Raw genomic sequence first — 25,977 nt, 5'->3', positions numbered from 1 at the left:
AAAACATCTTTGAAATCCTCAGAATTAAAGATTTGATGGAAGGACAAAATGCAGCCCATTTTTCAGAATGCTTGACAACGTTGTTCAGAGATGCTCAAGAGAAGCAGAAAGACAAACCTCGCTGTTTTGGTTTTATGAGTTTCATCTGGCTGAAGCTCCGAGTGTAGTTAAGCAGGTCAGCCTGAGTCATTCAGCTGACTTTAGAAAGTATTGCTTTAATGCCACAGTATGGAACAACTGCATGCCCCAGAGACCTGGATTTCCAGTTGCCATTGAAGCCAAGAGCTTTCGAAATGTTTACAAGAAACGATAGATTAAAACCACTTACAAAAATGAATGCTACAAGGGGAAATTCAGCATAGAGCAAATATTTTTTTAATGTATGCTGAAATTGACACTACAAACAAAAATAAGGTCTACCTAACAAGACCATGGCACACACAATGGAGCTACTGCTATGGCAGAAAGCTTGATGCTTTTCAGAACAGAATGTTTTGAAATACCTCCTGTTCAAGAAGGGGCAATGCTTTTTAGACTGAAGACCATTTTTTTTCTTTTTTTCTTCTTTTAAAAAAAATTTTAATAAAGGATAAGAGAAGTTCTGTAAATGCAAAATTTCTTTTGAAAAGAAGCAACCTAAAATGGAGACAACATATGTAATTTGATTTTCCAAACCAAACAGTTCAGAGATCCTCCTCAGAAGAAATATAGTGTCTCAAGGGCAGTGTATATTTTGATTGCTTCATCTTCTGAAAGGTGCATATAAGCTAAGGTATATGATAAACTGAGAGAGAACAGTTTAACAATGTACCCACAGAAGTCAATAAAAGTTTTCCTCTGCACAAGAAGCAGATCCAGTGCATATGCCATTCATGAATTGAACAAATGAGTGCTAAAATCTTATGCTGGCTGCTTAGAAGATCAAGCACATAAAGGAATTTAGTCACATAAGCTGTTTCTCTGTGTAAAAAGGCTGTGGGTTACAGGATTAATTTTTTATAGTATATCTCTATACCCTGGATAACCAAGTAAGCCTTAACTTGTGGAATCTTAATAGCCATCTCATTGCTGAAGTCTAAAGGAAACCCAGAGGAAACTTAATAATATTAAAAGTTATTTTAAAGGGAGTTCACATTGGTTTGAAGGATATTTTGCTTCGCACACAATATCCACCATTGTAAATTCAGGGGACCTAAATTTAAATTCAGAAAAGCTTCACACACCTTTACAGTTTTCAATATATAAATCTAAAAGTATTATCCATATGTCTAGCAGTAAAGCATTAATATTTTACAGATAAAATTAAAATTCTGAAAGTCGTTGGAATGAAAAGCAAAGAAAAATAGTAAAAATATTCCCTCTAGAAATGAAGGGAAATGTGGAACTTTATGGTGAGAAGCTAGCTTGTCCATGTTGTTATGAATAGAGAATAGCATGTACAGTTTTTCATATCTGACTTGCAACAGAAGATTGGAACATATAGAAATTAATGTTACTGAATTATTTAATAGTAACTCAAACACATGAAAAAAAGAATTAAAGAAACACAAGACTAAAAAAGCATTTAAAATGAAATCAGAAGCTTCAACAAATATATTTTTCCATTGCAGTCAAAAAAGCAATTATCAAAATTGTTCAGAATATGTTGCCAATTACTCTGCTCCATAACTGCTAACTTTCTCAGTTCTTCTCTTGCCTTTGCTGGGCTCTCTGTCACTGGAAACATCTTAAACCAATTTAAAGTGCTACACCTGAATAAACATGTTGTAAAAGTGTTTATGTATTGAAGTGGGTCAGTTCAAGGTATGGTATTTGGCTGGAACTTCTAATTTCTCTTTTTACTGCAAAAGGGCTGCCAGAAGGAGGAAGTCTGAGCTGAATTAATACATTTGTTACAGTGGAAGTAGAATGGAAACTACTTTAACCACAAATCAAACTGCCTCTTTCATTTACGCCAGTGATAGAGTTTTTTTAAGAAATATAGACTCTGGCGTGCAGCCACTGTGAGTTTGTGTTTGAAAAGGAAACCTATATGCTTATTTCTATAATGTTTACTCCTATGTTTTCAAGTTCTTTTTCAGGGTGATTGAGTTAACAGCATTATACATTTGTGAGGCAGATGCTCCTTTGTTGCCCACGTACCGAATTTTCCAGCGGGTTTAGAAGAGTGCTGAGGCGCCCTGGTGCCGCCCGGCGCGCGGTGCCCGTGCCCGGAGCCTCCCTGGCTTTAAAGGACCTCTGTGTCCCCACCCTGCACAGCTGCACAGCTTCACATGACACTGTCTCATTTTCTGACGGTTGAAGGGCTCTGCATAATACACGTACGCACAAAAGTGTTTATGCTGCCAAAATAAATTCTGTTAAGAGTGAGGGTTTATTTGCTAAAATGTCACTGATGCAGTTTCAGTGACTTGTTTTGCTTTCCTTTCTTTCAGTGAGGTTTAGACCACATAATATAGTGAGGTTACCACACAGTCCTGGCTGAACAAATATTTTAAAGAAATATGCACATCCCGCGGGAACAGAACCAGAGTCAATAACACACATATTTCAAACTCTCTTCTCTTGAACAACTGAATGTCTTCCTACCTTTACTGGTGAATGAACATCAGTTTGAGTAACACTGCACAATATTTTTTTTTAAAGCAGAGTTATATTTATTATTTACACTTCTATTTGCTACTGGTTTGCTTGGGGGATATAAAGTTCCACATCCCACTGAAACGATGCAAAATTAGAAGACCTTATTACATTATCCTTTCTATAGAAAACAAACTTTAATGGGCCTCATTTATTTTTCAGTTCTAGAGGTGTATATGAGACTGAATTAAAACACCTCTGTAATGAAAAAGGTATATAGCACACAGAGACTGCAATTTTATGAAATAAAAATTGTATCTGTAAAGCTGTTGAAACTTTTGCAAATTGCTTAGCTTTTTTGTCTTTTTAAGTTCTGTTAAACAAAATGTGGATAGACTACTAATCATATAAATTCAGGATTGCAGCAAATTCCTTGCTATGATTCAGTCAGCAGTTGAACTTCTGCTAGGACTTTGGGAGGGCCAGAAGTTCACTTTTTAACCTCTATTTTCCCTTGCTTTTAGGTAGAAGTATCAATGTTAAATCTGCTGGCCTAGTTGGAAGACATGGGCCTCAGTCAAAGCAACCATTCATGGTTGCATTCTTCAAGGCAAGTGAAGTGCTTTTCCGTTCTGTCCGAGCAGCCAACAACAAGAGGAAAAATCAGAACCGCAACAAATCCAGTAGTCAACAGGAGTCCTCTAGGATGCCAAGTGCTGGGGGTAAGATGGAGCTATGATTTGCAGTCTTTTTATAGGAGGTATGGGCACCTGCTCAAATGCAATGCAGTTACAACAGCTCGAAAAGGTGCTGCTCACTGGCGGAACTGCCAGAAACAGTGTTCCCACTCCTCTTTCGTTATGCTGGCCCTGGGCGTGATCTCCCTTCTGTAAGTCAGATCAATTACATGTATCATGGGCCTCAGGCGGGTGAAAGGACCAAGCAGTTTAAGAAAGTCTGTGTCTGAGCTTGAAACTAAGCCTACACAGTATGCAACTGGATGATACTTTGCTATGCATAAGTGAAAAACAGAGGAAAAGGATTGCACCCCTACTACTTGTCTAGCAATCCTCAGCAAAACTGCCTCAGCTGAAGAAGGCAAGATGTAACACAAAAACCTCAATACTGGAAATGAGGAAGCTAAACCAATCTGCGAAATTGTAAACTGTTTTGGAGTTCAGACCAGCTGACAAATAATGATATAAAGATAAAATATATCCCTCTATGGAGCGAATTTCCCTTACCTGAAGGGTATGGACAATAATGCACATAAAAATGTTCTTAATTGCTTTAGAGCCTGGAATAAATTTTGCTCCAGTTTTTCCTGGAACAATCCTTTCAGCTGAAGGCACAAAGTCACTTTCTAAATATATTAATTTCTGAACAAACATATTTACTTTTTGGGAAAAGGGTGTGAAATAGTTTCTTTCTAGAGGCATGGCAGATTTAATAACAGCATATCAAAGCCTTAATATAAGTGCTGTTCTTAAATCCCATGGAAGTCTAAAAGTAAGCAAATCAATATTTTGTGGAAAGAATTTAGCCTTGGGGTGGGGCTCACCTATTTGAAGAGAAATGTTACAAGCAATATGCATTACTTATATCTGTCTCAGAACCTTGACAGAGGCAGGCTAAGACTACTCTAATGCAATGAAAAAGCCTTTCCCAGATCTTTTGCAGAAGGAAAATTTTACCATAACAACCAAAAATTACTGCTAAGTTGCTAAAGAAATCAAAGAAATTATTTAAATAATTTTTCATATTCTCTGGAAAGTCTCCTGATTTTGAGAATCACATTATTTTGGGTGAAGGGATAATCACCTAGGTACATGGTACATGCAAGATACCTAAATATATATCTCACACTTTCAGATTGAATCCTATGTATCTAGTGCATGAAAAAGTGAGAATTGAACAGGTTTCTTAACCCTCATTGATTATAGCAGGAAAGACAAAGCTCCTTGCTGCTTTAACCTGGGAAAAACACAACCTTATCACATTATATTGACTTAAGAATTACCTCAGGGAGAGCTGCCTGTAAGTCTCAAAATACTTTTCAACCTTGTCTCTGCATCCAGTTGTGCACCAGACGTGTTGTAAAATAAGAAAATCAGAACATCTCTAGTGAAATGGGCATTATGAAACAAATTTTCTCTAATCTTTTAAGGTCTACCTAAGCATAGATACACCACTGCATATGTCGATCCATGGCAGATCTCTTTCAGAAGAGATTGCAGGTCAAGAAAACCATACTGTTAAGAGAAAATCAGGTTAAGAAGCAATTGCACATGCAATCGCATCAAAATCAGAGGCATTGCCTGGAGAGGGAAGCATTAAGATATAGGCAGACTGGAAAAGATGGCAAAGCTGAAGGTAGATAAGTGACCACAGCTTCACATAGCAACATCTCTGGCAAAACTGCTTGAAGGTGTAGCTCCTGCACTGTGGCAAACCACATTCCATGCTCTTGCCTTGCAGTTTGCCTCAACAATCCCCATGTCACAAATAAACAAACTTGTTTGGGTGTCATTAACAATTGCTCACTGGACTTTTCCCACCATGGGTGATCCAGAATTCTTTTAATAACAACTGCAACAATTCTCTTGAAATATTGTGGATGATAATGCTGAAGGCTGCAAAGGCAATGTAGGGATTCTATCCAGATGTCACCAGTGTGAAAAAAAGACATAGAGAAGAGAACATATTTCTCTGATCTCTGACTCTTTTCAGAATATAGTCCCTCTATATGGAGAGCCTGCTATCAGAGAAAAGCTATGCTGTTTTTCTTCTCTTTTCCAACCCCAGGATCTGGGGGATATACTTCATCCCTTTAGGTTTGTGGTGAAGACTAAGTGTCCCAGTTCCCTACAGTTTCAGTAATGAGCAGAACCTCAAAAGTTCTCAAAAATTCACATCTTCATATTCAAACACAAAAAGTTTTTGGGAAAAAACCAAAGAATTTTGCCCATCATCTTTTTCATGGAAGATAGTCAATAGACTGTATTCAATCCTCATTCACTCCTTGAAGCAAGACACTTGATACAGAGACGGGCAAAAATAATTGTGTGATGTAGGTCTTTTGTTTCTAAGCTTCTTCCACGACCTTGTATCTACAACAAATAAGACAGACACTGACAGTGCAAAATGCTCACTTACATAGCCAGAGGTAATGTAGCCAGACCCAGATAGGTATGTTGTCATTCATGTATGACAGACTTCTAATATTTCTCTGTCTATACATGAGTTTCAACTTTACCACAATCATGTCTTCCCTTCCTCCTTGCTTCTTTCTTCTTCATTTTCTCTTCCTTTTTTCCCCCTTTTATTTTTTCTTTTTTTTTTCTCCTGTTTGCCCTTGCTCTTGCCTTTTTTCATCTTTCTTTTGCCTCTTGCATTTTGTATTTTGCCACCCTGTTTTTCCCTTTTTAAGTTCTTGGATTTCATCAATTAGCTTTACTGTGTTCTCAGACGGTCAAAAAGGAAAGCTCCACCAGACAACCCAGCCCTTCCCTTCCAAAGGACAAGACATTTTTTTAATTATTCATGAAGTTTCACAAAATCATAGAATGGTTTAGGTTGGAAGAGACCTGATCTAGTGGAAATGAGGGGAGTCCCTGCCCCTGGTAGGGGAGTTGGAAGTAGCTGATCTTTAAGGTCACTTCCAACCAACATTCTGTGATTCTCTCATATACACAATCTCAATATAAGAGAATAAAATCTTATGTATCTATTATTATAACACCTGGGAAATTGTTGACAGACTTGGGATCACCACCCCTGTGTTGCTAAGAACTTCAAGAGGAGATGACATCAATGCAGTGTAAAGACAGACAGAATTAAGCTTAGCATTCAGGCTCTACCTGCCTCCTATGCTCAGAGGATTAAACTCTTTTTTATTTACCTAGTTTTATTTTTGTTGAACTATAAATAGAAGAAATCAAAATTAAAATCCTCAAACCAAAACAAGACCAAGCAGGTTGTTTACAAAGTCAGTCACATAACTGTCCCCTAAAAAAAAGCTGGCTAAATTTTAACTTTTTTAGCATTGTCTGAAAAGACTTATAATGTAACTGGGCACTAGAGAATAGCCACATTTAAATACTGAAAAATGACTTACACCAGGAAAATAAAAAACAAAGCTACATAATCTTTGTTCATATGGAGATAAAACCAAGAAACAATACTTAAGACTAAATTTTGTGTATGCTATTGATTGGTGTAACATGAACTGATTCAGAATATAGTATTTTGCAATAGTATGTATAAGCATGTTTTTATGTCTTTATTTCCCCTGAAAAAAAACTCATTAAATTTCTTATACATATATTTTATTGACCTCCTTCCACAGCTTTTTCTGCTATGTAGGGGTTTAGATTCCACTGAGGAACAATGTTTTCTCAATCACAATAGCCTATGGTTTTGATTCGTGACAGAATAAGCATATGGGCTTTGAAGCTACAGTGTGTGAAATTGAATCCTTAGCACCAGATCTTATTATAAATGTCACATTTGATACTTACATAAAATGTTATATTACACACAACATTTGTCCTACATGAAAGGTAGAATTTAGGGAAGGGTTCAGACTTTCCTGAGTCTCACTTTCTTCATAGGTGAATGGGTTAGATGGCTTACAGTCTGTACATGCTGGCCATTTTATCAGGTGTTCTGGTGTGACCACACATCATCTGAACCTATATTCAGATGGCTCAGAGTATCACAACAATGATGACATCTGTGCAATGACTTACATATGTGTTATTCAGATTTTCCCCTTTAACTGGAGGATGTTCTGCTACATCTTGGCCCTAAAACTTCTGTACATGTTCTTGAATATGAAACTGTCACTGCAGAGAAGGCTGGCAAAACCACAATCTTCAGCCTTCGTTTGTTTGCCTGCTTGTGTGCTATTAAAAAACATATTGTGGCTTTCCTGACTTTCTCATGTGCATACTTTCCACATTTTTCAGTCACAGTTCTTTTTCAAAGTGACTTTTATTCTATATGTATGAGTTTTATATTCCCTCTAATAGCTGAGACAGAAAAGCTCAATATTCATCTCCTATGGGCACTGATGTTAGTGAAAATGAATATATAGGACTGTGTGAAGAGTAATCAGTGAACACAGCTCCAATTTTTTTAAGTTCATTTACTTTTAACTACCTTCACTTCTAGAGTGTGTGCAAAACCCATTGGATTGTTACATACAACTCAGCACAAACTCAGGGATTTTGGTTGTATAAAAGCATATAGATTTTTGAAAAATTGTGATGTCTTAGGGCAAACTGCCTTGCTTCCAGCTGCTTCTCCAAAAAGACATAGATATCCCATGGGATGTGGGTGTATATTTTGACCCTGCACACCCTGGGACAACTGAAAGTATCTGAGATGGCAGCACATAACCAGATGTATGTGGAGATCCTTTAATGGTGGTCATTGAAGGGCTAGAAAAATACCATAGGAAAGAGCACAGTGCTTGTCTTTAAAAACCGTGAGGATCTGAGGAACCATAGCTTAGAAAGCCTAGCTTAACATCCCTAGTGCTTATCTAGTATTGCAAATGAACATAATTGTGACTTGTGGGCAGCTTTTGACACAGTTTTGGGAGTCATATTGGGGCCATGTGTATTCAATAGAAAGTGGGTACACAGCCTGTTTAAAAAATAAAGAAAAAGCCTATTCAAAGAGCATGTTACCAGTAAAAGAAAAAATTATCTGTGTATTTTGAATGAGGTCTTGTCGAGTTTCTTCTGGATCTGGTGCAGTCCAACCTTTTATTGGTAATTTGGATGATGGAGCACTCCTCTTAGATCTCATATCCTCTGTGAACTTCCAGAGAACACATTCTGTTCTATTGTCCAAGCTACTAAAAAGGATGCTAATACCAGCACTGATCCTTTAGGGACCTCCCTAGTAACCAGCTGCCAGGTGACTCTGTACCACTGACCCCAACTGTTTGGGCCCAGAAGCCTAGGCAAGTTTCCATCCATTATATTCTTACCTATCAAAGTACTCTAACCTATCAAAGCTTTTTATTGGTTAGACCAATTTGACACAAGGAATATGATGGGAGACCATATCCAAAGCCTTCCTAAAGGAAAGGGATCAACACCCAGAGCTCTTCAAAAGCCCACAAAGCTAGTCAGATCATCACAGAAAACAGTCAGGTTGGTTAGGCACAGTTTGAACTAGTAAATTCATGCTTACTCTTCCCAAAACACCTTCTTTGTGTGCCTGGACAGTTTCCATGAGAACTTGTTCCAAAGATTTCCCAGAAATTGCAGTTAAGCTGATTGGCCTTCTCGAAGATGGGTGTGACATTTTCCATTTTGAATCATCGGAAATGTCTTTTGGTGTATGAATGCTCAAAAAGGGCAGGAAGTGACTTTGCAGTGCTGGTCAGCTCATTCCCCACCCTGAAATTCATCCCTTCTGCTCACATGGACTCATGTATCTTCAAGCTGCTTAGCTGACTCCTAACTCTATCTCTTTTACTGTGGCTAGACCTTCAGCTGCTAGGGTCAGGACCTTGGGAGTCCTGGGGGTAAATCTTGCCAGGAAAAAACAAGACAAAGAAATCACTGGCCACATTAACCTCTTCTGAGTCCTTGTCACTAGGCCCTTTGCTCTACTGCACAACAAAGCTGTATTTTTCTTATGTTTTCCCAGGCAACATGTTAATATTATTTCTGTGTGGTTCATCCCAATTACACATTACTTTTGCTTCCTATTTGAATTTGAATTCAGTCAAGATTTTCCTAGACAACCACAGTGCATTTGTGCCACCTTTGCTTGACTTGCAACAGGTTGCAATGCTGTTGTGGATGTCATCCCGCAGAACCTTTACTCTACTATGGTTGCTGCAGCCCCATCATGCTGCAGATCTCATCAACATCCTCATCCCCAATCTGCTCTTTATTCATTGATTTGTAAAACTACAACAGACTCCTAAGGCTGACAAGGCAGGAATACATTAAAAAAAAGTTTGGAAGCTGATTACTTGACAGTGTGGTTTTACTGCAAAACTCCTATTCTGGGTAACACTACTAGAAAACAAGCCTCAATAACTACTTTGCTTTATTTTATACTGGTTTTGGTTGTGGCCATCACATCTTTGGACACAGAGAAGCTGAAGAGAACCCAGAGAAGCAATGGTAGCAGAGGTCAGGACGGCTGACAAGATGCGCTTGACAAATTTGCAGAAAAACTCCTCTAGGCCATATATTTGGAAGAGTTTTCTGCAAGGATGGTGAAGAGCTACCCAGATTAGTTAACAGACCGCGGAAGTTCCTTTCATTTTATGTGAGAAAGGAGCTTCTCTCTGAATCTTAACGATCCTGAAATTTTTCAGAGACCTTCCCATTTTAGTCTCAAGTCTTATAATGTTAAAAAAGAAATGTGCCTAAAAAAATTCCTTTTCTGAAACTGAAAGTTTTGTTTTATTTTTCCATGTCTTCATTTTCAGGGTTTTGTGGACTTTTGTTTGTTTGCTTTTTCTTGTTGTTGTTTTTGTTGTGAATTTTTTTGTGAACTTTTTTTCCCAGAATGATTATTTTGGTTCAAAAAAGTCACCTTAAGCATTCTTGAATTGGAAACAGAGGAGGCAGTCTGTGCTCCCTGCTCTGTCACATGCTTCACTTATGGCACCACATGAATAGCTCTAAAAACCAACCTTGGGGGTTAATGTGATGAAGGCATGATCCTATTCCCTTCCATTCCTGTTACTTAGGAGCAGTAAGGAACAAGCACCAGAATTTCTCCAGGAGTAAGGTCCTCATGGAGAAGCATGTATGGGAAGTTCTGGGTGTCCTTCTATCCTGACGCATCTCTGACAGACACCTTTCAGTCCTTTAAAAAGCACTTGTTAGTCTTCTTGTTTACGTTAGTATTAGCAACTAAATATCATCAAGTGGTGAATATTTCCAGAATATATGGTAAAAATTAAGAAGTATAATACATGCCACTGTGTGTTTAACTAAGAGATTGTTGGAAATTCCCTTGTTTTAGGATGTTTTTTATTGCTGCTAATTCATCTTTTGAACTCAGCTACTTTCTTTACCTGGTAGTTAAAACTGTGCCAACCTAGAGATGATTTCCCTGATATTTTGGATCACGGTCTCACTTGTCCTCTTTGATGACCTGTGTGGATATTATCAGAGGTGTTACTCAGCTGGCCAGCAAATAGACATTTTGAAAACCTGTTTCCCCTAATACTGTATGCAATATTTTGCCAGTGTACAGAAATTGTATCAGTCTGACTGTGCTGATTCCATATTTCCAGGTTTACATTGCCTTTACAACTAACCCTAGGAGTGTAAATGACTGCATGGTTTTCCTTTCCTTTGTACAGCTTGGTAAGGATCTCAAAAATAGCTAAAGCTTGTCAGTTCTAGCAATGCTTCCAAATAACTTATGAATGTTATTTACTTCCTGTAGATTATAACACAAGCGAGCAAAAGCAAGCATGTAAGAAACATGAACTTTATGTGAGTTTCCGAGACTTAGGATGGCAGGTAAGATTATAAATGCTCTTTCCTAACAGTTCAAACTGGGACAATCTATTTTAAAGTCCCCCATTATTTGCACTCTGTTTTCTTTATGGAAATTGGTATTAAAATGATGAGAGACAGATTCTTTGAATGCATTTTGTAACAAATCCTTATCAATATTGCTATCACTATACCTTTTTTAGCTCTACTCTCAAACATATTGCATACATTAGGGACTTTATTATATGGATTCGTTCACATAAAGATAAATTTAAACTACTGCTCAAGAGTTGAGTGAATTTCTAAATGAAACCAAAATCTCCACATCAAGTGATGAAAAGTTTTCAATTTTGACTAGTTCAGATTTAAATCCCCCTTGTTCAGTGCTGTCTGCTGCAGGTCATAGAGATTTCACTCGGGTAGGGTCCTTAGGGAAATAAATCTTGGATTTATGTCCCTGAGGAAAATAGGCTCAGTGATCTTAATGATACCATAGCTAATTTTATATAATTTCTGAGGAAAACTCGTCCTGCCATACAGTAACAAAAAAATAATATACTTACAGTAAAAGGTCATGAAGTCAGAGGCAGGGCATTATGGGAAAAGAAAATAGAGATCAATCTAGGGTTTTTTTCCAGAAAGCAAGGAACTCTCTATAAAGAAAGAACAAGAAGGCCTTCAGCAACCTCTAACTATTGCATATATGGTAAGAACCCAGGGATGGTTGCCTGTGCATTTCAGATTTCTCTGAATTACTTTGAAACCATTCTCCAGGAGCAGAACAAGTCTATGAGGAGCAAAAGTATGCTATCTCTTCAGTGACAGCTCAACCTTTATGTATCTAGCTCAGACTCTCCTATGGCCTCATTATCCTCTCTGATATTTTGTAGTACATTTATCCCCACAGCAGCCTGAAGAAGTAGGCAGAGGCTGTTTTCCCAAGTCTGCAAAGCATAATTACCCTGTCCAGGGCCACAGAGCAGGCTTGTGGTATTGGACTCAGGCCACTGAACAAGTGAGCCATTGTCTCTTGATTACAGGGTTTTTTTTCAGATATCAACAGGTTTTTTTTGGTTTGGGTTTGTTTTGGCTTTTTTTTTAACAGTAAATTCTGGTATGCTCCAAGACGTGCTAGGCTCTCAGATCAGTGGCCATAGTGGCCGCAGTAGTCAAAGAAAAAAGAAAATCTATTTTTAACACAAAGGCTACTATAAGAACTAAAAGTTTCAGCTGGAAAGCCAGAGTTGCACTGTACAATATTTGATGAGTGAAACACAGGGTGAAATAAGATACAAAAAAAAAAAAAAAGATACAAATCCCAAGTAGCTACTTGATCCTCTCTGCCCTTCCTGCAGCACCTCCATTACCTGCCAGAGGAGGAATTCAGCAAACTAAACACACAGCCTTCATTAACATTTTAAAATATTTTCCCTCTTGTGGTCTTTTGCCCATGCTGTGTTGCTTGAAATACTGAAAATGTATGATTCATTGACATGCCAACAGGTAATCCCTAGCAACGCTGTCTCACACAGTAACACAGTTAACAGTGCTGACTATGCTGAAGGAAAAGAATGCATTTTAATTACTTTTGTTGCAGCAAGAAGTGCTCAAGACTTTTAGTCTGGAATGAAAAATATTCTGCAAATATATTTTAATCTTCAGTCTCCCTTATAGCCTCCTTAGTTGGTATTCAGTACAGATTTTTAGGTTTCATTAATTTTCATCTCAATTTTACATGAACAAAGCAAGTACTTTAAAAAAAAAATTCATTTCACATGCCACCTTCTGAAGTTCATTTTGTCATTGAGCAAGTCTTAGTTTGATATAGTTATGAATTCCCTGCGTGAGAAAATATAATGAGTGGATTTATTTGTTGTTGTTTTAGGATTGGATTATTGCACCGGAGGGCTACGCTGCGTTTTACTGTGATGGAGAGTGTTCTTTTCCCCTCAATGCCCACATGAATGCAACAAACCATGCCATTGTTCAGACTCTGGTATGCCTCTGACTGTGTTGTAGTTGCCTATGCTGCGGTTGTTCGTGTCTTTGCTCAGAGTCTGACTCTTCTGTTTACCACTACTGAATTTTGATTATTTCTTGGTAAATCATAACTCGTTTCAAAACCTGCTTTAGTGGTTTTGTTGGAGAGAGGATGAACTGCTCAGAGTGGCCTGTGTGGTAGGTTTCACTTCCATTTCAAATGCAATAGCGCATGAGAAGACTGTGTTGTATTACTGGAGAATTGTGTAGACAGGAACCAAAGGGGCCCCCTGGTTTGACTTCCAAGAGTTTTTGCAACTTATTGAAGCTCAGTGTTAACATCTACATGTTATACCTTCCAGAAATGATGACACTTGGCCACTCCGTGGACCTCTGTTGTCAACTGTTGGCACAGATTCTTACACTGTAATTTAATGTGAAGCTTTGCAAACAGATGCATTTGCATGTACGAAATTGTGTTCAGTCATGCCTGGCTTACAAATGCAATTTAAAAATAAGTGTGTTTGGATCTGTTGCTCTGCCTGGTACATCTAAAACGGGATTTGCAGCCAGCTTTCTGCCTCTGCTAATTCTTATGTTAGTCCTGTGCCTCAGCTGGAGCAGCCAAAAAGATGATCTTAGTTGAGGCAGCTGGCTAGGCCTCCTCTAGCCCAGCAGTGTTCAGCTACAGAAATCATGACCTTTAGACTATGACTAAATGTCATTACATTTGAGGCCAAAGTCTGGTCAGCCTGGTCAAAACTTGATTTTTCACCTGTGCCAGCTGAAGAACTGGCTCTGAATAGCACTGGTATTAGCAGAATGATTAAGAAGGAGAGGGATGAGAGATAATACACAAGGAGGGAGTCACAGTATGAAATGAGAACAGGAAAGGGCTGTCATCCCCAGTTAGTTTCTGGAAAGTTCAAGACACTCAATTGAGATTAGAGAAACATGGATTTAAGGTTCTGTTTGATTTAAACTAATAATTGTAAAGTATCCTGACTATCAGATTATGCTGATGACTCTGTCCAAGGATAATGATCTTTTTCTTTTATTCTCACATCAAAATCTGGGCCTGAAAAACCTTCCCCCCTTGAGAAATGAGTGGAGTTACTACCTGGGATACCAGCCCAAACACCCCCCTCAAATTTAAACCCCACACCAAAAATAAAAAACCCAAAACCAAGCAAGCAAACAAAGAAAAATAAAATTTGATTTCTTTCTGATAGGAAACAAGTTCTGTTTGTGAAAATTGCCAAATATTTCTACATGAGAGGGACATTTTCAAAAACTCAGCATATGCTGAGAACTTTTCCCTTCCATTCAATTTTTCATTTACTCACCTTCTCCAAGTCCAGTCACCAAGGCAACATTATTCCTCTATACTAGAATTCCAGTCAGCAAGATTTACGAAAAGAAGGGAAAATGTCAGAGGCTGAAAATAAGGAGAAGTATGTTAAGGAGTTCAGGTGAAAGGGAACAGAAAATGCCAGTTGGCAAGGAATACAGCAATGTTCTTAGAAGACAATGAAGAACAGCATATCTGCAGTCCTGAGCAGAAAAGAAGTAGGTCAGCAAAGCAATAGTTTAGTATTACACAAGCATTGTCCAGAAAAGTTGCCAATATCACTGAGATCCCCAGGTTAGAGTTCCCTCCTGCAATTATGGACTGTTAAATAAGGGTTGGCTCACTGCTACTTTCTCTTGTGTGTTTTTCCTTTCCAAAAAATGGTTATTTTCCCATTGTTAGGAAATGTGTGTAGTTTGTCCTACTTTTTAAATTGGATACTTAATTTTTGCTCTTTTTATGGCCATTTTGGAATTGCGTGTCTCCCTTTGCATGTACTGTACATGCATTCAGTGCAGCCAAAAAATCATGAGGCCAATTAAGTTTTAGCTGTACATAAATTAGATGAGATAACAGTAGTTTAATGCTTTCTGGTTTAAATTATACAAAATTCAGATTTACACAAGGTGTGCATATGGGGATGGCTTGGGAAGCAATTATTCATATGCTCCACCCTAATCCAAATGCAGTCACCTCCTGGCCATAATGATTACACCATCCTGAAAAAGCCTGCTCTTTGGTGTGGGAAGTGATTGTTCCTTGGTACCCCTCCAAACTTAACTGATTCTTTTTTATTTTCTTCTGTAACAAGAATAGGAGAAATACAGGCCAGTACCTCACTCTCTCCCTCTCTTGTTTCTCTGCAATTAAACTCAGGCAAACAGACAATACAGATGCATATAAATAAAAGACGGGGTGCATTTAATAAGCTCTATAAACTTCTCGTCTCCTGCATCACCCTCAGAACAGGCACAGGGTTAGCATTGACCTCCTGGTCATGTAAGACAGTGGATTATCAGGTTGGCTTGCACTGAATTTGGGGTAAACACTTGAAAAGGCTGTGAACCACACTTCCAAGGGGGTATTGTGGGGCCACGGATCTTCCGCCAGGGGTGGCGGGGGCTGGTGGGACCACGATTTATGGCTGGACAAACGTCTGACCAGGTCAGGCACAATCATTTTTTTCTCCAGTGCTTTGCTATTCATTTGTTAAATAGTTTTTAAATGTGTGTCTAAACTGTTACAAAACAGCTACTTCAGGATTTATTATTGCTCATTTCAAAAGACCTTCTCATGGTAACTGTTATGTAAAAATCGTTTCCTGATAGACCGTTCTCTGTTTTCTGGCAAAGGCTCTGGGTTTATATCACTGCAAGACAGATGGCTCTAACAGAATTACAAAGACTTAACATACAAACAAAATCTATTACTGCTGAAGTCTTCATCCATGCCTTAATAATCTGTTACCCTCTCTATTACAACTCCCTCCTCTCACTCCCCAGGTTTCAAGTCTTCAGCGTGTATAGAATATTACATCCAACCTTCTTTCAAGTACAAAGAACTTGAATTTCCCCCATTTTATTTCCACTAGATCTTGTTTGTTCTGGGACACTTTTCAAAACTCTTTTCTTTTGCTTTAATCTTTCATTGATATATTTCAGCCCGGTGAACATAGACTTGTCTGCCTCAGCTCCTGCCCCAAATATTCTGTCCAGCTGGCACCCACCTTATGAACTGATTTTTATTTCAGTGGAAGTAGAATTGGATCCATAGATACCTAGATAAGACCTTAAAATGCACTCATACTGTCTGAGACTCCACATCTTACCATTTCATAGGCTGAAAACAGTTTCACTATGAGGCTTTGCCTGCACAGCCTTTGCTGTCTGCAATAGATTTTCCTCCACACTGAGCCCCCACCACAGGAAAGCATTTTAGCACATGCTGGGGTCCTGGTGAGACCTGGGGCTTGAGCATTTGCTTCATGTTATGCCTTGCCCTCAGCAAAGATGGTACAGACAATACGTTTAAATGTCTTCCTGAGCAGCTGCCTAACTCCAATTCTCTAAATTTCATCTGAAAACCAACTTTCTGTCTTGGCTGCTTCTCATTTATCTCTCCATCTGCTTTTATTCTATAACCCTGCCTGTGCAACTGAAATCAGAAAAATGTGCTGGAGGTAAGCTGTACTTTAAACTTGCTAACCAAGGAAAATTTGTGACCACAGCCCTTGCTGAATTGCAAAGACATGTTTTGCACTGACATTGTCCTTGCACCTCTCTGTTTGATATATGAGCTGTGTATTTATCTGTCTTTCAGGTTCATTTGATGTTCCCTGATCACGTACCCAAGCCATGCTGTGCACCAACAAAACTGAACGCAATCTCCGTGCTCTACTTTGATGACAGTTCCAATGTTATTTTAAAAAAATACAGGAATATGGTGGTGCGTTCATGTGGCTGCCACTAAAACAAAAAAAAATAAAATCTAAAGCAGAGGGTTTTATTCAAAATTGTAATAAAGTCAAGATACGAGCATCGCTGATGAAAAGGCAGGCCTAAATTTATTCCATTTCATGTCATCTCTCATTTAATTGTACAGTATAGTGTACATAGTAGCTTTTATTTATTTAAAAATATATAGTTGCTTTTGTATGAGCAAAATTTCAGAAACATTTATTTAATGGGTCACCTCACTATGCAGCAGAAGTTCACAAATTAATTTTTCAATTGACCATACTGAAATTTGCTTTATCCCATTTCAATATTGTAAAGTAAAGCCTTTTTGTATGGAATTTTTTTAAACAAGAAACTCCAGAAGTTCTGTAACTGCTTTGTATTGTTAGAAGAACTAAGTGCACTTGGTCATATTTTGCCAATGAAAACTGTGGCAAGGTATTTATTTAGAAAAAGGCACAGGAAGAAAAAAACTAAACAAAACTGCACAGCTAAACATATTTTTTCTTTTAGAACTTCTGCTCCATTAGAAAAAGTGAAATGTTGAACAGTGCTTAAGTAAATAAATAGGAGATAAAAAATAGAAGTGAAAAATTGCACATAATTGTTATAACTATTCTCTTTAACACGATGAGTGTAACTGGAGGAGTATGTTACTTTTTGGCTTGTGACCTGCAGAGTTTGCAAAAGGCTGCAGGCTTCAGAAATTCTGTGTAGAGAGACTCTTGCCTCTATCTATGACTTTCCAAGTTAACACTAAAAATTGAACTACAACATTTTTACCTCAAATCATATCAGTCTATTATCTATGACACTGCTCTGGCAAGTATTTTTATATTAGTGTAAAGCAAGCCAAAATCAAATTTTAAAAAACCATGCAAGCTTTCCCATTACATACACATGCTACTATATGCACAAAGTATACAGAATACAGGGTATGGAAGGGCTTTGCTTTATTTAGCTCCCAATCCTGGATGTGTTTTAAGAGTGTGCAAGGGAAGGCACAGGGGGGTGCAGCAGTTGTCAAATGTTTAATCAAAAATCTTATCCCTGGTGGTGGCTGTTTTCAGGTAAAGGTGAAAAACACCTTTCATAAGATGATGCTGGGTAACTTGCAGCCTACTTGCAGTCCCATCTGCTTTTCTATCAGGTGGGAATTGAGTTAAATAATGGGACTCAATATGTGATACTTTTTCTTTTATTTAGCATTTGCAACTTTAATAGTTCTTAAATCCATATCAACAACTTTTTATTCCCACTAAATTTTGGCCTCAAGTTAAATCCTTTGGCTTTGAATTACACAACCAATTACAAATTACCATTCTCATCACCACTACACACAGGTTTATTTTGAATTAATTACACTTAATGTCTTTGGGCACCCCTTTGTTTTAGTGCTGTGAAAGTGAGAAAATAGAAATGTTTTTCTCTCTATTACATGGCTAATTATCACATACGCTTTTATCATGAGCTGCCTTCATTAAAAATGCTTCCTTTAAACCATTCTCAAAGAGTTGCTAAAAAATTGATAGGATTGATAAGTTTCTTCTTAGACAGTCTAATCATGTAAACTCTGACTTCTCTGGTTATTTAAAACATATCTCAGAAAACTCAGATGATTACAGACTGATAAAATCAGCATGTGTGTGACTGTGTGTATGCATGTGAATAGGCAGCTGTTTTTTTTTGCAGAAACTAATTTATTTTATCTTGCTATTGGAGTAATACATAAATCCTTTCTATGCATACACTCAATTAAAAAAAAATTAGGAGTTCTGATTTCAGCCTTGGGAACTCTTTCCGCTTAATAGAACAGTTCCATTTTACACTCCCATCTGTATTTTATACTGACATTGCCTACATAGATTTAGTTGCAGTTCATGCACAAGAATGTGTAGGAAAAAAGGTCTGCATCTGAATTACCATTTAGAAAAGTTAAACTCTTCTGTCGTATTCAAAAAATTACTGGTTTTTTGTACAAAATGGGTACATGGATGTGCTTTTTTGAATTCAATTTATTCTAAATGGAATTTGATGGACACTAAATTTTGGGTACATTAAGTAATATATTTTTAAATAATGGTGTACCATTTTGAGACTAAGAAGCTGAAGATTATTGTTATATTATTCTTTAAAATATGCTGTTGGAATATATTTCTATATTTTGAGACATAATAAACCTGTAATAATGTTTTCCTCTGCTGTGGCTTTACTCCTTAGATACATGACAAAATGACACTGACTTGATGTATCCTTTTAAAAGGAAAAGCAGGAGATCATCAATGGTTATGGACAGATTTTGTTATACTTCATTTTTAGTACAGACATTTTGCAAAATTACATTTATTTTGTTGCTTCTTAGACAGCCAATGGTGAACCATCTACACTTCTAATAAAAATCATACCTTCAAATCATACCTCCAAGTGCCAGTACTCTACTTGAAATACATTAGAAAGGAAAAATGCTTTTAAAAATTCCTAATAAATTCATAACCTATAATTCCTTGGTTTGTAATTAGGGATAGTGGCACCAAACTTTCTACATGCTCTGGAGAAGTAAATGTAGGCATGTTTTCATGTAAACCTGTTCAGATAATCTCTTCTTCAGTAGTACAAACTAATGCAGGACTTTTTGTTCTTTTCCTTTGTCCTATCAAATACTTGTTATTTTATATATATTTATTCATAATATACATACACATATTTAATGCAACACGTACATAATTATATGAAAATTTACCCTTATCTGTAGCTATATCAGTTTCTCTAGTTATGAAGACTTTTCTATTATAATTTAGGACACAAGAGCTTTGCTCTTTTTCAAGTTGTTGAGGGTTTCAACGTCCTTAACAACTGGAACCTCAAGGGCTGAAAACCCAAAGAACCCAGAATTAATGTTGCAAAGCTGTCTGGTAGCTGACAACATAGCAATATATTGGACCAGTGCAAAACCCAGCTAGAGAGGTCTCGGAGAGTCGTTGGTGTGGATGTCTTCAAGAAAACAATGATCATGCTTCTTTTCACTGTGCATCTATCTGAAATGCTGACATGTCCTTAACAGTGCCATGACTCTTCCTTCTGCAGTAGGCTGTTCAGGTAAATGTGCAATTGTGTGAGTGATTAGGTAGGCAGTGAAAATGAAGGCACTCGAGGGGCTTGGGTACTTTCAGGAATAAGAAACCAGGCCTTACTTGCTGCCCACGAGAGCACAGCTGATTGTTTTGCATACTGGGATGTATAACACTATAAAACAATACTTAGTCTTTACATTACGATGTGAGTCAATTGTCAGACCCTTTGGGTCCTCATTTTGGTAAATGGTAGATGCATGAGTGGTGTTAGTTACACCTGTGATGTAGACACCTTAACTGAGACTCTCTTAGGGACAACATAGAAAAGTTGCTTTTTTGGATTGCAAATCACCTATTTCTCTCCAAAGACAGGTTTAGGACAGTGACTCTCCTTAGACCTTGTTTGAGCAACTGTAGCCAGTGACAGCCCCTGACACCTTAAAAATAACACTACATTGTTGAAAAAGTTTTACTCAGATGTTCATTTTGTATGTGAAGCTTTGAGAAACCTCCTGGTATGATGTGATGTCACACTTTTGTTTTGGAATATAATTTTCTCTACCATTTACAGGGGAAAGGTTTGACTGCTCACTGCGTACTACTTCTGTTTCGGTTGGTTGATGGTTTTTGAGCTCTTTTTCAATTCCTCTTTTGGAAAAGTTTCATCATAAATTGAATTTACTCAAAGATTGTTTAAAAAATGGCTTAGGCTTGCACTCATAAGACTCTGAATTGTTTCAGCAATAATCAAAACATTCTAATTACCAGGGCCTTAAAATTACATTATTTTCAAGCTCTACTGCTCTTTTGCTCACACATTCAGCTGTGTAGAGGGAGAATCTGACATGTGGTGCCGGAATGACAAACCAGCCACATGTGAATTATACAGCATTATCTTTTACTATCTCATCTGAAGTCACAGAACTTGCAAAATGTGATTTACAATGTGTTACTGAATTCTTACTCACAGGGCTTGAGCAAGATCTTGATTAAAAACAAAAGAAAACTAAACTAAAAAAATGCATCAAAAAACAGCAAGAGGAGGTTTTCTTGCCATCTTAATTCAAATAAATCAGCACCAAACGTGGTATACGAGGGATCGTGAATCTCATGTGAATGAAAAGGGCCTTTTGTATTCTGTTTTCCACATTTACAACACATGACACAGACGCTTCTCCCAACTGTTATATTTCCAGCTAAATGCTTTCTGTTCTCTTCCTGTACGTTTTTGCTTCCAATAGGCACCACTGATTATTCTTATTAATATGAATGAATATTCTAATTGCTTTAGCAGATGTTAATGCTTTACAGTAGAAGTGTGTGTTATTAGTATTGCTAAACTTTACATGTACAGGAAAGTGGAGAGGCTTGACAAAGAGAAGAGCAGATGAGAGGCAGGATAGGGAAGACAACCAGGCCTCCAGTGTCCCAGTGCTCTAAACCCTGTTGCACACTCTTGGCAAGGGATTTATGCACTTGGCACTTCTGTCCATGCAACTCGTAACTTTAAGGAAAGATAAGCAGTCTTAGGGGTTACCTGGACCTATACTTGGCCTTTACAAAATATTTTTCTATTTTCATGGCTGTTTGTGTGCAGAATGTAGACTACACCTTTCCAATGTGGGAGGGGTGGAATTTAAAAGGTACTTCTAGGGAGCCAACAACTATCTTGCAGCAGATCCTGGAGCACCTTTTCAACAGGGTCATAAATCTGTACTGGTAGAGTTGAAGGCAATGTTATATCCCTCCCTTTTCTTACATTTTCCTCCTCCTCAGTGGGAAGTTCAGCAATGTGTTAAGACTGGGACTGTATTCATATCTGTGTAGCAGGGGTTCTCAGGCCAGATGTTGGCTGGAGATGTGAGAGCAACATATTTTCTAGGGAACAGCTCTCAGAGAATAATATTGCAACAGAGATATGGGAGCAGATCGTCTCTGTAAAACTTGTCCTGGTCTCTTCTGGGTTTCCAGCTGACTTATGAGCAGAAACACTTGTGAAAATGAGAAAGGTCTTTGACTAAATTGTAAGGAGAAAACGTTGTGGGGGATCTTTCTGGCATCTCTGGCCCCATAAATCCTTTGACAGAGAAGTCCAGGCTTGAACCTGGAGCTACTCGACTGCAGAGAGACCAAAAGTTGGATAAGACATGGTAGAGATACACAGTGCATATATCAAACTCCCTAAATGGATATAATTGGAAAATAAAGCTTTTCATGCCTGGTTATTTTCTTGGTTGCTGAGCTGTTTTGCCACAGGAACATGTGTTCCCTTTTATTCGGGCAAATTTTACATCCACCACTGGGATTCCTTTCCAAAATTAGTGTTTCTCCCTTAACCTCTGCAAGGGCTCTGTTCAGCCTTCTCTGCATGTTATCTGTTTTATTATTCAAGACTAACAGCTCCCACCGGGAGTGCTCTTTCCTAGACTGTGCTGCAGGGACAGAACAAAGACAAGACCTGCAAGGTCAGTTACTTGTTTAACTGGGATGAGAAACTTTGAGAAATCTTTTTGCTTATTTTTTCTTTCATTTTTGCATGCACTTGGATTTTTCTTGGTTTGCTATCTTGGTATGAATTCTTGTGGATAAAAATACATAGGTAAGTGCATAGGGTTCCATGAAACATGTCTGTGAAAAGGATTTGTGCATTTAGTAAGAAACAAAACTCCCTAATTGGTTTCATCTTTGCAAATTGAATTAGTATAGCTAATTCTATTCCCTGTAAAGGAAAGAGGTTTTAGCAAGCTACTGTGCCTGAAAACATTTCATCTTTTGAAATCTACTAATTTAGTGAAAATTTAAGAGTTTCTAATTAGCAGGACCTATACTGTGTAGTTCAGGACATATATCCATGGACCAAATCAATATTCTCAGATATATTGGTGTACATACAAAATCTATCAAAATTAATAGTGTCCTTGAAGTACTTGTAAACATATTTCTGGTTCTGTTTACCCATATTGGACAGTGAGGTAATGAGAATGGTATTCATGCCAGAATACAATTAACTCCTTAATTCTCAGATTTCTTCACCTTATAAATAAGGCCTGATGCTTTTAATCTTTTCTCTCACTCATCTATAACAAAATATGGCTGAAGATAACTCAAAACTATAGGAAATTAATTTCATGCTTCAGAATTGAACTGAATGTGGAAGCTCCAAAACTTAAATTAGAAGTTTTAAAAACAAGCATGAAAGCAGTTTTTAAAAAGTTTTTTAAAAGATCCTTGCAGATCTGCAGAGCTCACGGCAGTGCTGTAGAAGTGGCCATTGGGGCAGAGAAGCCCGGACTGCGTTGGCGCCTGGCAGAAGCCCCACCAGCTTGGCAGAGGCTGTGGCTGCAGGGTGCTGATGGACTCAGTGAGGAGCCAGCAGCCCACGTGTGTGGAAAGGAGCCTGGAAGCTGCAGGGCTCCCTTCTCTAACACAGTGCAGACACAGGGGCTGTCCAGCAAGGAAACAGAAGGGTTTCATAGAATGGTGCGCAGTAGAGGCCATTGAAATTTCTTGCATTTAATCACAAAAGTGCTTAAAGATATGGCTCTATTTCAAAAAAACAGAAATGTATTCATTGTGAAATTCCCACTCCAGCTAAAATTTCTCCTGACATTTCTGAGTGAAGCTTCACTGACATTTTCACAGAGGTTTGCTCATTTTTGGCAGGAAAGAATTTGACCCCTCTCTTCAATCATGTTACACCCCATTTCCACTGACTGTCTCTTTTCCCATTCTCTTGGTTTTTCCCATGATGTAAATACACATTGCAGTAGACGCAGCAGAGCTCCTCTGGATTTACTCTAGAATAGTTAAGTAACTAATAATAGCTAAGAATAGCTAATTGCAAAATATTTTCTTCAATGTTTTCCTCTCATTCCTCTGAATCTTTTCCCTTAGCTGACCTTTGCTGCTGAAAAAAGCTGTAAGAAATGAGTCAAATAATAATTGTTAAGGCAGAAATCATATTTAAATTGTTTTAATTAGGTAACTAAACATGGTACACTCAGCTGTTATATCATTCTCCTTACAGACATTAGTTACATGGCACTGCCCTGACTCAAGCACTAAGTAAGACCTATCAGCCTTCCAGGAGAGCAGTCTGCTGGAATTTCCAAGCAATGCCAGGCTGTCAGGCTGTTCCATTTCACAGATGTGATTTTTGCAATTTTTTTTAACAGATTGCTCCTCTAGAAGTTTACTCAATACAGTAACCTTCTTCAGAGGAGCCCTGGAGTGCAGCCAGGAATGGTAACCTCTCCCATTAATGTATGTGGATCATGATGACAACACTTGTCCCCAGTTTGGTTTTCTTCATGTATGCTCACATTCATTATATTCTAGATATTAAGAACATTACTATGGCTTTTCTAGCAAGGAAGAGATCTCTGTCAGACAGTAAAAAACATCTGTAGTCACTTCTACTTAGTGTTTCTGCCTCTATAATCTAGTTTTCACGATTGTCCAAAGACTACAGAATCCATATCACTCATCATATCAATTATAACAATTAGCTTTCCTATGGACTGCTCTAATTTCATGCGTTTCTAATCACCCATTTGTTGTGTCAGTAATTACTATGCTCATTTACTTGCAACTGAATGTTTTAGTAATTATACGTCTGTTTCCTCATTTTCCCACCGACATCAGCTTTTTCTCCTTCACAGTCACAATGCAATCTTTTCACGTTGCAGAAAATTTAGTATTCTCTTTATGAAGAGTTGTGCAACCTCCATTTTTTCCCCTTACAAAGACAAAGTGCTTTCAAAGTAATTTATATATGACACAAAACAGTGGTTCTATGTAGATATTCGAGCTAATAATGCTTCAGAGGCTATGAAATTATATTACTGCCTATTTCCAGGTTTTTTGTAGTACCAGAAGCAACTCAGTCAGAACCCATATATTGACATGGAAACACACTATGTGGGATAGAAATCTATATGGGATAGAAATTCATAAAAATGTCTTTTTTTTTTTTTATTTGAGGGCTGCTGAAATGATCCAAACCTGTGTGCAAAAGTTTGTGAATGGCAATTTAAAATGTGTTTTCCTGTGCATTTCCCCCTTGATGCAAGCAAGCCAAGGTGTAGAATTAAAGGGTGTCCTAGTGAGTGCATATCTGTGAGGTGTATTCAGTGAGATGCAGAACACCAGCTCACATGGAAATCAGTTTTTAATTTACACTTAGGGTTTACTTTCTGTTGCCTTTTCCCACGCAGATTCAGCTGCCTTAAAAGTTCTGTTATAATAGCACCATCTTCTGACTAACATCCTGTCAGGAGTACTTCTGAGTACTTTTGTCCTTGGTTCATTGCAACTGTGAGGGTCCTACTTCTGTGAGAAGGTGGCTGCTCCCCTGCTTTATGCAGTGCTCCAGAGATACAGTGAAGTGATTAACCATACAGTGCAATCATCTGTGCAGAGCTGGGAATTCCTTAAGTTTGGCAGCCCAGTGTTGAAATGTACGCACATTTCCAATGAAAATGTTGAGAGAATTAAATTAAAACAGAAAGTGTTCTGCTGACATTTTTGATGCTGACTCGGTTTTATATAAGTAAGAGCCACTGACAGCACTTGCATTCTCAGTCCCTTCCAAGGTCAAGACTGTGTGCTAGATATTTTGAAGAGTCTACTACAGTATAAAAACAGCCCAGCGAGTAAAGTTTTAACCTTATTTAACCTTTGCTTATGTGCAAAGATGTAGATCTTCAAATTACTAGAAATTGTTGGATAGATTTTGCAAGAGGAAATTGTATCATTTTCGTATCAGACACATTAACTCTTGGCTATGTTCTAATACATGTGGATCTTTTCTTCCCATTTCTATCTGGACAGTAAAGAAAAGACAGGAGCGACTGTCAGCTGACTATCAAAGCAATTTAGTCAATTCATTTTGGAAAGTCTAGAGACTAATATTTGAAGTCACTTATCCAGTTCATTTCATATAAATTATTAAAACTTCAAATGCAGTTTAAAGGGCATAAAACCAGAGTTAGAAGTTTCCTTGGTGCAATAAAATGAGATGGGCTTAAAAGTTATGGGTCCTATCATTG

At 37.8% G+C, this 25,977-nt stretch overlaps 1 protein-coding gene across 2 annotated transcripts in view; it reads left to right on the top strand.

Moving 5' to 3' along the window:
* BMP5 (bone morphogenetic protein 5) overlaps window positions 1-20,491 on the top strand; it is a 56,767-nt gene extending 36,276 nt beyond the window's left edge. For both annotated transcript variants that reach the window (XM_030945218.1, XM_030945219.1), the window contains 4 exons: window positions 3,105-3,302; window positions 11,017-11,093; window positions 12,955-13,065; window positions 16,720-20,491. In XM_030945218.1, coding sequence (XP_030801078.1) covers window positions 3,105-3,302; window positions 11,017-11,093; window positions 12,955-13,065; window positions 16,720-16,869 — 536 coding nt within the window. In that variant the 3' untranslated portion in view covers window positions 16,870-20,491. The remainder of the gene's footprint in view (window positions 1-3,104; window positions 3,303-11,016; window positions 11,094-12,954; window positions 13,066-16,719) is intronic.
* Window positions 20,492-25,977: the final 5,486 nt, after the last annotated feature.

The sequence above is a fragment of the Camarhynchus parvulus genome, chromosome 3 (assembly GCF_901933205.1).
Source record: "Camarhynchus parvulus chromosome 3, STF_HiC, whole genome shotgun sequence".
Lineage (NCBI taxonomy): Eukaryota > Metazoa > Chordata > Aves > Passeriformes > Thraupidae > Camarhynchus > Camarhynchus parvulus.
Note: the sequence above shows the minus strand (reverse complement) of the source record. Positions and strands in the feature narration are given on the sequence as shown.